Genomic DNA, 12704 nt, shown 5'->3' on the forward strand with positions numbered 1-12704 from the left:
AGCAGTTAGTATCTAAGAACTGCAAAGAGTTATTTTTAAAAAGTAGTCCACCAATGCATGCTATGCTATTTTGTGCAACATTATACTTTTTGGTGACTCTTTGAAACCTATCAGAAGTTTTACCAAAGTCCACCTCTCAAGCCAGTTTCCTATGAAGCAACAAATAAACAAGGAATAGTTGATAAGATGATTTTGGACGATTTAGAAATTGAGCATTTCTATATCCAAATCTAAAGAAAATCTGTGTGCAATTATTTTTTATGATACAGAGTGTTTAAGTAATTAAACTGGTATAGTGTGTACAATTTTTCTGTATGTTTTAAAATTTTTGCAACAGGATATCACTTCAATTAAAAAATTGAAAGCGTGTTGACAGGCATGCACTCCTTATCTTCTCAAGAAATCATCTTAAACCACTCATAGTGAAACCATAAAATTCTATACTTTGAAAATGTCATTTTCTGTTTTACCTTACTTTCAGCCCTTAAAGGTATTCAGTTGTATTACACAGGCTGAAATTAAAGGACCAGATTGGCAGTTTAAGAAGATGTAAGAAGCTTATTATATATTTTCTTTCTCACACTTACTTTTCAAGATCTCTGCATTATAATGTGCTGCAGCAAATTTGAGACTCTCTTCTGTTCTTGTATTGGCACTGGCCTGTTCTTTGTTATGTTGCCAGCCTCCTTTCCTTAACTGACACTTGTACATTTTCCAGTATTCGGGGTAGAGTACAGTCATGAGTTCATCAACACTGGACACCGACCGCAACTGCTCCTCCAAATCTCTGCCTGCATAAGCCTGTCAAAGAAACACATAATGTCGATTATTTATCAGACTAAGGGATTTGGACACAGATGCACTAGAAAAGCTTTTGGCTTGTTATACACACACACACGCATATGTGTATGCTATACATACTAGATCTCTGTTAAAAATATTACCAATCTTCCTCAAATTACTTAACTTTTCTTGGTAAAATTACATTCATCTTTTAATTAGAATCAATATTGCAATTAAAATCAAATAACACAATTAAAATGTAAAATACGTATTTGGTTTTTAGGACAGAAAATTTTGAGACATAATTTAAATATTTTTTTTTTCTTTTTCAGCCACCCCTGTGGCATATGTAAGTTACCAGGCTAGACGATGGATCAGAGCTGCAGCTGCCTGCCTATGCGAGAGCCATGGCAACACCAGACCTGAGCCACATCTTCGAACTACATTGCAGATTGTGGCAATGCCAGATCCTTAACCCACTAAGTGAGGCTAGGGATCGAACCTGCATCCTCACAGACATTATGTTGGGTTCTTAACCTGCTGAGCCACAATGGGAACTCTGAGTCATAATTTTAAAAATAATTTCTGAAGTAGCTTGTTTTATTTATAGTTTTACAAAACTGGTGAATGCGTAAGTTTGAGCATTTACTCAAGCTTCTACTACCCTCCAATGTAAATAAAATTAAACTGAAATTCAAATGCTTTGCTTCCTTTTCAGTTATCGGCATCAATAAAATACAACTGAGTAGGCTGTTTGAAACTTATTTTTATGGAAACTATTTTACAACAGTCACATTAAGAATGGAATTTCAACAACAGAATCACTGTAAGGCTTAAATTTTGGTGGAAGCTTCCAGTATTTCAAAAAATCTTGATAATCAAGATTGATTCTGTTATGAAAAAGACATGAAATAGTTCAGAGAATATGCATTCTGCTTATAAGCAGTTAACTGTCTATATTATATTACTGTATCCAGTTGAGAGAGCATTCTGAGTTATATTCAAGTAGTCACCATACCTAACAAAAAATACAATTATTTTTCTAAATTATACCTTGAAATTATGGGAAAACTGGACATTGTTTAACTTGATGTATGAAGTGTAATACATCATCAAATATTTATTTTATATAGCAATGATTATCCCAGCTTTAAGTCTAAATATGTAATTAAATACTTTGGACATTGGTTCTCAAAGTTTAGCCTATGGTAGGAATCGATTGGAAGAATGTTAAAAATGTAGGAACCTGCCCTCCTCATGTCCCCTCCCTGGATGATACCAGGAGTCTACATTCTAACAAGTTGTAGATTTCCCTTTCTAATTTTTGAAGTACAAAATTAATATATATTTGCTTTAAAAATCAAAATCCTATTTAATTGAAAGTCTTTTCACCACTGTTTTTAATAATCCAATTTATTTTGATGTAGGTAATTTTTATACCACCTTTAAAAATTTTTTATTTTATTTTTTTAGTTTTTTTTATTACTCAATGAATTTATCACATTTATAGTTGTACAATGATCTATTTTTTATGGCCACCCCTCCCTCCTGTGCCAGTGATGGAATCTAAGCCACCACTGTGAGCTACACCATAGCTGCAGCAATGCTAGATACTTACCCCACTGTGCCACACCAGGAACTCCTGCGCTACATTTTGAGGAACATAATCTAATGTAGTTTTCTTACATCATTACAGATTCTCTTAGGCGATAGATTATGAAATGTGTTCCTTCTCATTAGATAATAAAATTCATAGCCATGAAATTCAGCATGTCCCTTTTCCTCTTTTATTGTGTGAATTGAGCATATCACTTCATTCTTTAGATCTATGTTATAAAATAGTGATATTGGAGTTCCCATCATGGCTCAGTAGTAACAAACCCGACTAGTATCCATGAGGATGTGGGTTTGATCCCAGGCCTTGCTCAGTGGGTTAAGGATCTGGGGTTGCTGTGAGCTGTGGTATAGGTCACAGTTGTGGCTTGGATCCTGCATTGCTGTGTCTGTGGTGTAGGCCAGCAGCTATAGCTCCAATTTGACCCCTAGCCTGGGAACTTCCATATGCCGCAGGTGCAGCGCACCCCCCCACCCCCCACAAAAAAAAAGGCAGAAAAAAACATTGGTATTAATCCAGGACTTCTGGGAGATATAACTGATATAGCAAGTGTAGTTCTACTGAATAGATGGAGAGTAGGGTGGAGAGGAGATATTAGCTTAAATGAAATCGACAAAATACTTTCACACAGTTTCCCAAATAAATGTGCATGAAATATTTGTCTCAGGGAAATCTCTCACGTGACACAAAATTCAAGAATTAAAAATATTTCCAAATCTAATAGGATTACTACTGAAGATAAAGATGATAAAAGTACATGGGTGTATCTGTGGTCCTTGCTACCTGGAGGAAAATGTCATAAATGGGGCCATGCTGGCCCCTGCTTATGTGACTGGCACTTGAATATATGTAGCAAAGTACGACTATAATTGGTGGGTCCCTGGAATTCTTTTCCTCAAGACTCTTCCAGAATCAAAGTCAGTTTGTGACCTAAACGAATCACAGGAATCTCACACAAAACAGGCAGGAATGTTTTCTCTACCACAAGCAGCTGCAATACAACATACCAGTGGTACATGACACAATGAAAGGTACACACCAAACTGCTAAGAAAAAAGAGAGTGGTGAAGAGAGACTTTCAATTAAATATTATTTGAAGTTTCAAGGCAAATCACTCTGGTAATTTAAAATTTTAATAATGGAAAATAACTCTAGCAATAATTATATCTATAAGAGAAAATATTAAGTTACCCAACAGAGGAATAGGAGAAAAACTTAAGCATATAATTCATAATAGAGAAAATACAATATAAAAAATGAAAAAATACTAGAAAATAAAAGTTATACTCTTAGTCTGAAAAAGGGACATTGTAAAGGTGAACATAAAAATAAAACATAAACTATCTTTATGGTAGAAAACACTATAAAAATAAAAGACAGTCAATAAAGTAGGAAAAGTCTTGGCAATATACATGACAGATGGAAAAGGACTAATATTCTTAAAATATTGCATAAACACATTAATGAGAAAATAAGCAGATACTTCAACCAAAAAATGGGCAAAAGACTTGAACTGCATATTCACAAGGAATAAATACAATTACTATGTATTTGGTGATAGCAAAAGTGAAGGAAACTATCATCTCTTTCAGTTCTGATGAGAATATAAATTTGTACAGCTAATCAAGGAAAATGTGCTATTTCAAGTTGAAGGGCCTTAAAAACAAGCTCCATTTTGGACAGCTAATTCACTTTGGAATTAAATGTCCTATTCAACAGGAGTGATAATATCGTTACGTCAAAAATACATGTAAATTCATCATGAGACTGTCTATGATAGTAAATATAAAAAAACAAGCCATACAGATAATAATGAGGAATTGACTAAATAATATATAGTACAAACAGAAATTAGCACAGAAAGTAGTATCACTATAAAACGATGATACCAAAATATAATTTAGACATGAAAAAAGGTTCATAGTATAGTCTATGAAAAAGGAGAGGAACACAGTTTATACACAGTATAGCCACACACACAATGTTCGTACATGTAGTAGAATCTTTTCACAAAACAATATTTATATCTAGACAGATTATATATATATGTATACATAATCTCAAGAGTAAAACATATGCAGCAAAAAAGTTATATCTTATCCATATTTCAAGATTAAGGTAATTATTATGTTCTTTATACATTTCCATATTTAAAATCCCCCCCCCTTTTTTTCTTTTTAGGGCCACAAGTGTGGCATATGGGAGTTTCTAGGCTAGGGGTTGAATTGGAGCTGCAGCTGAAGGTCTATGCCATAGCCGCAGCAACATGGGATCTGAGCTGCATCTGTGACCTACTCCCACAGCTGGATCTTTAACCTACTGAGTGAGGCCAGGGATCGAACCATCATCCTCATGGATACTAGTTAGGTTCTTAGACCTCTAAGCCACAATAGGAACTCCTATATTTTAAATTTTAAATAATGAACATATATTAAAATTTTATTATCAGAATAAAAATTTAAAAGTAATCATTGCTAGGCATACTGGGAGGCTATAACATTAACTTCCATCTCAGCCTTCTATTTACTCTTATTTCTACATAGAACATGACTTTGATGTATTATTTGATTTAAAACAACCATTGGCAAACACAGAAGCTATCACAGACAAAATGGTATAAAAAGAACTTGATATTGAGGGACTGATTTACTTATTCCCATTAGATTTTAAATATCAGATTTGTGTGGAAGAAAAACAAGCTGTAGTATCAAAAGATCCAGATTTTCATCTTGGGTACAGACCTTATTTTAATTAACATTAGATTTCATTTATTTGAACCCCATTTTTCTCTGTAAAATGGCAATAACGTTATCTTTTTCATGAGTTTTTGTGAAGATTTAAATAGTTGATGTGTAAGTATATTATCTATCTTGTAGTCAGGGGTGGGAATACTTGTCATTTTAACATCTTTGGGAAGCAAAAGCACAGTACAGAGACTGCTTATTAAGTAAACTGAATCTTGAACCATAACTCTGAGTACTGTAGCACTTCAGCGGCAGAATTTCTTTTGATCTGTCCTCTGCATTTTTGTCCTGTATGAGCAGCAACCTTGCAATTGAGCTTTGTCAGTACTATCGCACTGTTTTGTGAATCCCTGGAGGACCACAATCTTGAGGATAGATATTATCAAGCTAACAATGGCACATTCACATATATAATCTATTCTGAAAACGCTGAAGAGTTCCAGGTAACTGAGACTGAGTTCTCAACCAGAGACACACCAAAATGTTTAGGGCAGAAGTTGTATCCAAATGAATATCAGGTTCTTTTCAATGCTTTCTGAAGTCTTTATGTTCACCAATGTTTTCCAGAATATTGAGGTCATTTGCTTGAATGTTAATATATTCCTTTTATTTTCCAAAGGGATTTGGTGTGTCTTAAAACAGAAATTATCTTAACATGGATATTCAATTGTTATATTTAAAAAAGCCTACAATAATCTAAAAATGAATCTCATTTTGAATTCTATCTTGGAGGGCTCATTTAGGAGGTTCCAGTACATAACTTCAGCATGCATGAATTTGCAAACAGTCACCTATGTGACATTCAGTGATTCTGAGATGCTATGGGAGTCAAAGCAGAGTGTGCAATGTTGAAGGCAGTGAGCTACAATCAGGCATAAACCCCTTCCCTGGATGATTCATACACCTAAAACACATCCCCTTCTTACTCTACCAGAAGAATGAAGCCAGATCTCTGAGTCTAGAAGTTGCATGGTGAGAAAGAGCTTTGGAATTTCACCTGCGTTCTGTAATTCTCTTTGGTTTTGTGGAATCATAACATGAAATGAACACTTGATGTGACCTTGAGAGTAGCTCTTGACCAACTACATTTTATACACATAGCTTGAAAAACAAGTTTTCCTCTTGTTCCTCTGCGTGAATAAGGGCTGTTCAGATGTAGGGACAAAGCACAAGTGCACATGAGCTGTCCTTCCTCCTGAGAACTTTGATAACCCGGAGAGTCCATGAGAGGTGGGAAGCCATGCATTCATCTAGGATTAATGTTGGCAATGGTGCTGGAATGCCAACGAGTAGAATTTAGTTTCTAAAAAACCTATCAATTCAATGTCAATACCACTTCAAACAACAATCTTAAGTTAGTCACCATGTTGCATATAGGTGTGGCACTCGTTTAAAAATTTTTTGAAGCTGAAAATTCCTAGGGAAATGCACATAATTAAATTGCAGAAAATTTCCTTTCACCTAAAAGCACTTATCTTACAGCATAAGTCTCAACTAGGGATGATTTCTCCCTCTTCCAGAGTCATTTGTCAAAGTCTGCCGATGTTTTTGGTTTCAGAGCTGTGAGGGTGATGCCACTGGTACCAGTTAGCAAAGGCCAAGAACACTGCTAAATGTTCTATAATGGACAGGACAGTCACCACCCCCACAGAAAGGAATTATCCAGGCAAACATGTCAAGTGCCCTGCTGTTGGGAAACCCTGCAACTTAGTTAGAGGGGACTGTCATTTATTAGCCTCTTAAAACACATCAGAAGATGGAACATTTGCATGAATTTCACTTGGTAAAATCCCTAGAGACATCAAAAGGAGTGAATAAATAGGCCCAAAATACTACCAGCAGATGAATTTGGTAATTGTTACAATTTTAGGAAGATTGATATATTAGCCAAGATACCATTATTTTTCTTTTTACACAGTAATTTCTCAACCACTTTCCTTTGTTTCACAACAATAAGAAAATATAGCAGTTTAGACATAGTGCTCCTAGGTAAATCATAAATTCCAAAATGCTTCATAATTATTTTCCTTTGCTTATGATTTTTTTCTGCTGAAGATTCAACTAATTTCAAAACAAGTTTTACATACTTTTTTCCAAAAACGCTTATTCAGAAAGCTACCTCGAAATTTAAAAAATGTAATGGGTTATATGATATCACTTCTACGTGGAATCTAAAAAATGATACAAAGAAGCTTATTTACAAAACAGAAACAGAGTCATAGAAATATAAAACAAATCTACGGCTACCAAAGGGCAAAGGTGGAGGGAAGGGATGGGACTGGCACATGTACACTATTGTATGTGGAATGGATGGTCAACAGGGACCTGATGTACTGCACAGGGAACACTACCCAATATTCTGTGATAACCTATATGGGAAAAAAGAATCTAAAAAAGAATGGCTATGTGTACATGTATAACTGAATTACTTTGTTTTACAGCAGAAATTAATACAACATTGTAAATCAACTGTACTACAATGAAATTTTTAAAAAATGAAAAAATGTAATGGGTTATTATCTTATTTCTTTTTTTGTTTGTTTTTCTAGGGCGCACCCGCTGCATATGGAGGTTCCCAGGCTAGATGTTGAATTGAGCCGCAACTGCTGGCCTATACCACAGCCACAGCAATGCCAGATCTGAGCTGTGTCTGTGATCTACACAGCAGCTCGGGGCAACGCCAGATCCTTAACCTACTGAGAGAGGCCAGTGATCAAACCTATGTCCTCCGGGATACTAGTCGGGTTTGTTACTGCTGAACCACAACAGGAACTCCGTATTATAATATTTCTTTTAAGCAAATTTATTTTTTCTTCTTTGGTATTTTAAGACCAATTTATGTTAATGCTATTTAATATTACTATGAAAGTAATATTAATAATACTTTAAAAATAATAAATAATAATCACACAGAAAAGTGAACAGAGCACAAGGACACAGTTTGATGGATTTTTCTAAAATTGAATCAATCCTTGTAATCATACCCAGATTAAGATACAGAGCTCGAAACTTTTTTTGTTCTCCTTCCCAGTTAAAACTCTCCACCAAATCTTACCATTTTGTTACATTCCTACATTTCTGTTTTTTACCAACATAATTGGTTTTTCATCTTTTTCAAATTTTACATAAGACATCTTACAGCATATACTATTTTGTGTTGGGTCCCTTTCTCAGTATCATGTGTGGGACATTCATCTTTATTGTGTGAAGCGGTTGACGTCACTGCTGTCAAATATTCCATTGTATGACCTTCTGCAATGTATCCGGTATATTCTCTATCTGTTTTTTGATGGGCAGAATATGTATTTGGAGGGGCAGATAATTAGAAACAGAGTTGACGGTCCATACCATTTTCCTAAGTAGTCATTCCAATTTACAACGTACACTCCCGAGAGATCAATAGACCAGCCCCCTGGCTCCCAATCTTTGCCAACAACTAGTAGCGTCAGGTTTTAAATTTCAGCCATTCTCACAGGTAGAGGATAATATCTTGCTGTGGTTTTGACAGGCAGTCCCTGGATGACTGACACTATTGAATACTCTTCCATGATATCCGGACTCTGAATTACCCTCTTTCAATAAGTGCCACTAAAAAGCTTTTTATTTATTTCTGTTGGCTCTTTTATTTGCTGTTGATTCTTAAGGGTTCTTAATGCACTCCGGATATAGTACTTTGTCAAGTATGTGTACAGTAAATGTCTTCTTCCACTAGGAAAGCTGTAATTTTACTCTCTCAGTGGTATTTTTTAATGAATAAAAATTCTCATATGAATGATGTCTGAATTTTTCTTTATGGTCAGTTAAAAAAAAATCTTACCACAAAGTCATGAAAGTATTATGTTACCTTCTGGAATCTTTATTATTTTACTTTTCATACTTGGACCTAGAATTAACTTAGAATTGATTTTTTAGTACAGTGTGAGGTAGAAGTCAAGATTCTCTTTTTTTTTCCATATCTAATTGATCCAGCATCTTTTGATGAAAAACCTGTATTTTTGCCATAGCACTGCCCTAATTCCTTCGCTGTGGATTATATATGGCTCTTTATGTTGGGCGAGCTTTGGGACTTTTGTTCTATTGGTCTTTTTATCCATCCCTATGCCAATACCACAGTACAACATTTTTATAATTCATCTTGATACTGAGTGTATTATTTGGCTTATACCAAAATGTCCCTAATTTCAGTATCATTGACATACAAAAACTACTTGCAACTTCACTTTTTCCTTTTTGTGAGTAATTTCAATTACGATTTTTTGCAATAAACGAGGTATTTGACGGCATTAAATAATATAAATCAAATACATAGTTGAATATCTTGTTATATTAGGCACTCAAGGACAGCTATGATTTAGTAATAGTAATGGTAAGAGCAGTTAACATGGGGGCAATAAATATATCAAGAGATATTCATTAAACTATATAAAAGGTTCAATATCCAAAGCATACTTTCATATTGTTATTCACTTAAATAAATAGTGAAGGATGGAAAATTTTATTATTTTGTGACTTTTATTGAATGACTACTATGTGCCAAATACTGTTCCAGGCATGCTATTTTTTTTTTTTTTTCGTCTTTTTCTAGGGCCGCACCTGCAGCATATGGAGGTTCCCAGACTAGGGGTCCAATTGGAGCTGTAGCTGCCGGCCCATGCCAGAACCACAGCAACGTGGGGTCCGAGTCACGTCTGCGACCTACACCACAGCTGATGGCAACGGCAGATCCTTAACCCACTGAGCAAGGCCAGGGATCGAACCCTCAACCTCATTGGCTCCTAGTCAGATTTGTTAACCACTGAGCCATGACGGGAACTCTTTGGCAGGCTATTTATAATCAAGGTTTCTCCTTCCATTGAGTTTACATGCTAGAAACTATATATATATATATATATATATATATATATACATATAGTTTTTGAGAGCTGAGAATGTTAATTATAAGATCCTCAAATTTGTTTTTTTCAAATAATTTGCTAATTTCAAGGCATACCTGTTTTATATATTGCAATTAATTCCAGAGCATTTCATGTTGCTTATGTGCTTCTGTGTCTAAAAGATTCCAGATTATTTACCAAAGTGTCAGGGAAGGGAATTTGTTGCTATGAAAGAATGTTGAGTAAAACAAAGTTGAATTATTTAACTAGAAGTACTGTGTCTGAAAACACAAAAATTCCATTTTGCATTTTTAACTTTTGAGCTGTTAAATTTCTCTTTATAATTAAAACTTATTTAAGGATTCTTTTCAAAATCGCAAAAGCATAAACGCTACACATGTTTTTAAAAAAATAAATAAACTCTTTATTCATTTATTCAATTACTTATTTTCTTTAGTACTGATTCTGGCCCTGGAAGGGGTGTGCAGGTGTGTGTTTATGTGTGTATGACAGATGGCTGGTGCATGCAAAGGCTATACATTCATTAAATAAGCAAGCTAGGAAAATGATGCAAGTTTACTGCTGTATCTAATTCCACATTAAGAATTTGCAGTGTTCCTGAGGGTAGTCTCTCTTAGCTTTGGGTAAACCACAGACACTTCCTTATCAAGCCAGGTCCCAAACTACTTACTTAGGAAAAGCTTTGCTCAACTCTGATGAAGTTCTACAGAATAGCCTTCCTTAGCATTTTAACAAGTGTCACAGTAACAGTTTCTTTAACATTGCTCACCACTGGTTCATTTGTTCCATGCCGATTCACTCCCATGCCCACTTATTTCGATCCTTCATTCCTGCAATCTGTGGACAAACCTGCCTCTACTTCATTAAAAAAAAAATAGATGTTAAATAGCAGGTCATTTAAAAACAAAACCACCACCACCAACGAAAAAGCACTTCTCCCTCATCTCCAAAGCTAGTAATGCTACAGGTGCTTGGTCCTTCCAGTTTTAGCAACATTCCTCTTGTTCAGCCTCTCTCTCTGTTTGTCTACCTTATCTGTCTTCTCTTTCTTCCTTTCCTCTCTCTTCCTCTCCTCTCCCTCTCTCCTGTCTCCTCTCTCTTTCTCTCTCTCTCCCCTCTCTTTCTCTTTCCCCCTCTCTTTCATTTCCCTTCTCTCTCTCCTGTAGTGTTCTTATTAGCATAGGAAACAGTGGTTCTCCCAAATTAAAAAAAAAAAAAAAAAAGTCACACAAAGCCATCAACAAGCTGAAGAAAACCCTTCCTAAGTCCACAGCCCTAACAAGCTACTGCCATTTTCCTGCTCTCCTTCAGAGCCTCCATTCTTGAAAGCGCTGTCTAGATCAGCACTCTTCCTCACGTCCCAGTCACTTGTCAAGGCTCCCACAGTGAGTCCACCAGGACTGGGGACTGGGTCCACACAACTTCCTGGAATGCTCCTGTGCCCCATCACACTTCGCCTCTGTCCTGTGGCTCACCCTGCTCTCACTGCATCAAAACTGTGCTCTTTACTATCTCTCGTTCCTCAGTAGCTGTTATTACCAGTAACCTTTGCTGACTTCTCTTATATATAATCCCAAACGTTTTGAGTTCTCAGGGCTTCTTATACTCCTCTATATTCTTCTTATACTCCTTTCTGAGCATCCTCATCCACTCCCAACCCTGAAAAAAATGATCTAGGTCTGCGGACTCGAATGTGTGCATCCACATCAAACTCTTCCCCAAAGATATCTGCCATTACATTTCATGAAGTGTCCCTCTTAACATCTAAAACGGAACTGATGGATTTCCTCTCCAATTCCTCCTCGGTTTTTGCCAGGTCATTAAAACTTATCAACCTATTGCTTATTCAAGAGTCTGGGAATTCACACTTACTATCTCTCTTATATTACTACTCTGAAATATAATCTATCAGCAAGTGCTAATAATCTCCCCTCTAAAATACAGTAATTTTTCTCCATGTCCACTCTTGACCTCCTAGGTTAAGCTGCCAATAGCTCTTGTCTGATTTACTGCATTACCTTCATTACTGATCTCTTCAGCTGCTCTATTTTCCCCTTCAACTGACTCTCCACTCACAAATCAGAAGAATCCTTTATAAACACTCATTGATTCAACCAGGCTCCTCACCTGAGTTTCAGTGGCTTAGACTTCAAATAAAATCTAACTCCCCACTCTAAGGTCCTGATGACCTGACTTCCCATTAACGCTCCATCTCATCTCATACCATTCCCGCCCTCACTGAGAGAACTTTGCTATCTCCCAAAGGCCAAGCTTTATTCAAGTTTAAAACCTTAGAAAATCTGTTCCATTCCTAGATTACACGTCCTGGCACTATACATGGCCAGAGCATTCTATTCACTGAAGCTTCAACTAAAGTGTAACATAATCAAAACTTAATCACTGCAGCGTTCCATCAGGGGCAATTAAAGAACTGGATCCACATGAACTATGTTAGCACCTTTTTTGTTTCCTTCATGTGATTTCAGACATTGTAAACACTAGCTTATTGACTCTCATTTACTCCCCTCAATGCTTGTTTTATTGCCTACTGTATACTCCCCTTTGTAGTATATCTGGCATATGGTATTTGGTCAAAGGATCAATGAAAGAGCAGGATTGGTTACAAGCAGTTTCCTGTCATTTTTCATGTCATGGAAGAACTCTATA

The 12704-nt window shown here is 35.9% G+C and overlaps 1 protein-coding gene across 3 annotated transcripts in view; it reads right to left on the reverse strand.

Moving 5' to 3' along the window:
* Positions 1-12704, reverse strand: part of VEGFC (vascular endothelial growth factor C) — a 98471-nt gene that overhangs the window by 31230 nt on the left and 54537 nt on the right. For 2 of the 3 annotated variants that reach the window (XM_021076038.1, XM_021076037.1), the window contains exon 2: positions 588-801. In XM_021076038.1, coding sequence (XP_020931697.1) covers positions 588-801 — 214 coding nt within the window. Of the gene's footprint in view, positions 1-587; positions 802-10806; positions 11128-12704 lie in introns of those variants that run through there. The other variant, XM_021076039.1, reaches the window with a different exon arrangement.

This window comes from Sus scrofa, chromosome 15 (genome assembly GCF_000003025.6).
Source record: "Sus scrofa isolate TJ Tabasco breed Duroc chromosome 15, Sscrofa11.1, whole genome shotgun sequence".
NCBI classification, from domain to species: domain Eukaryota; kingdom Metazoa; phylum Chordata; class Mammalia; order Artiodactyla; family Suidae; genus Sus; species Sus scrofa.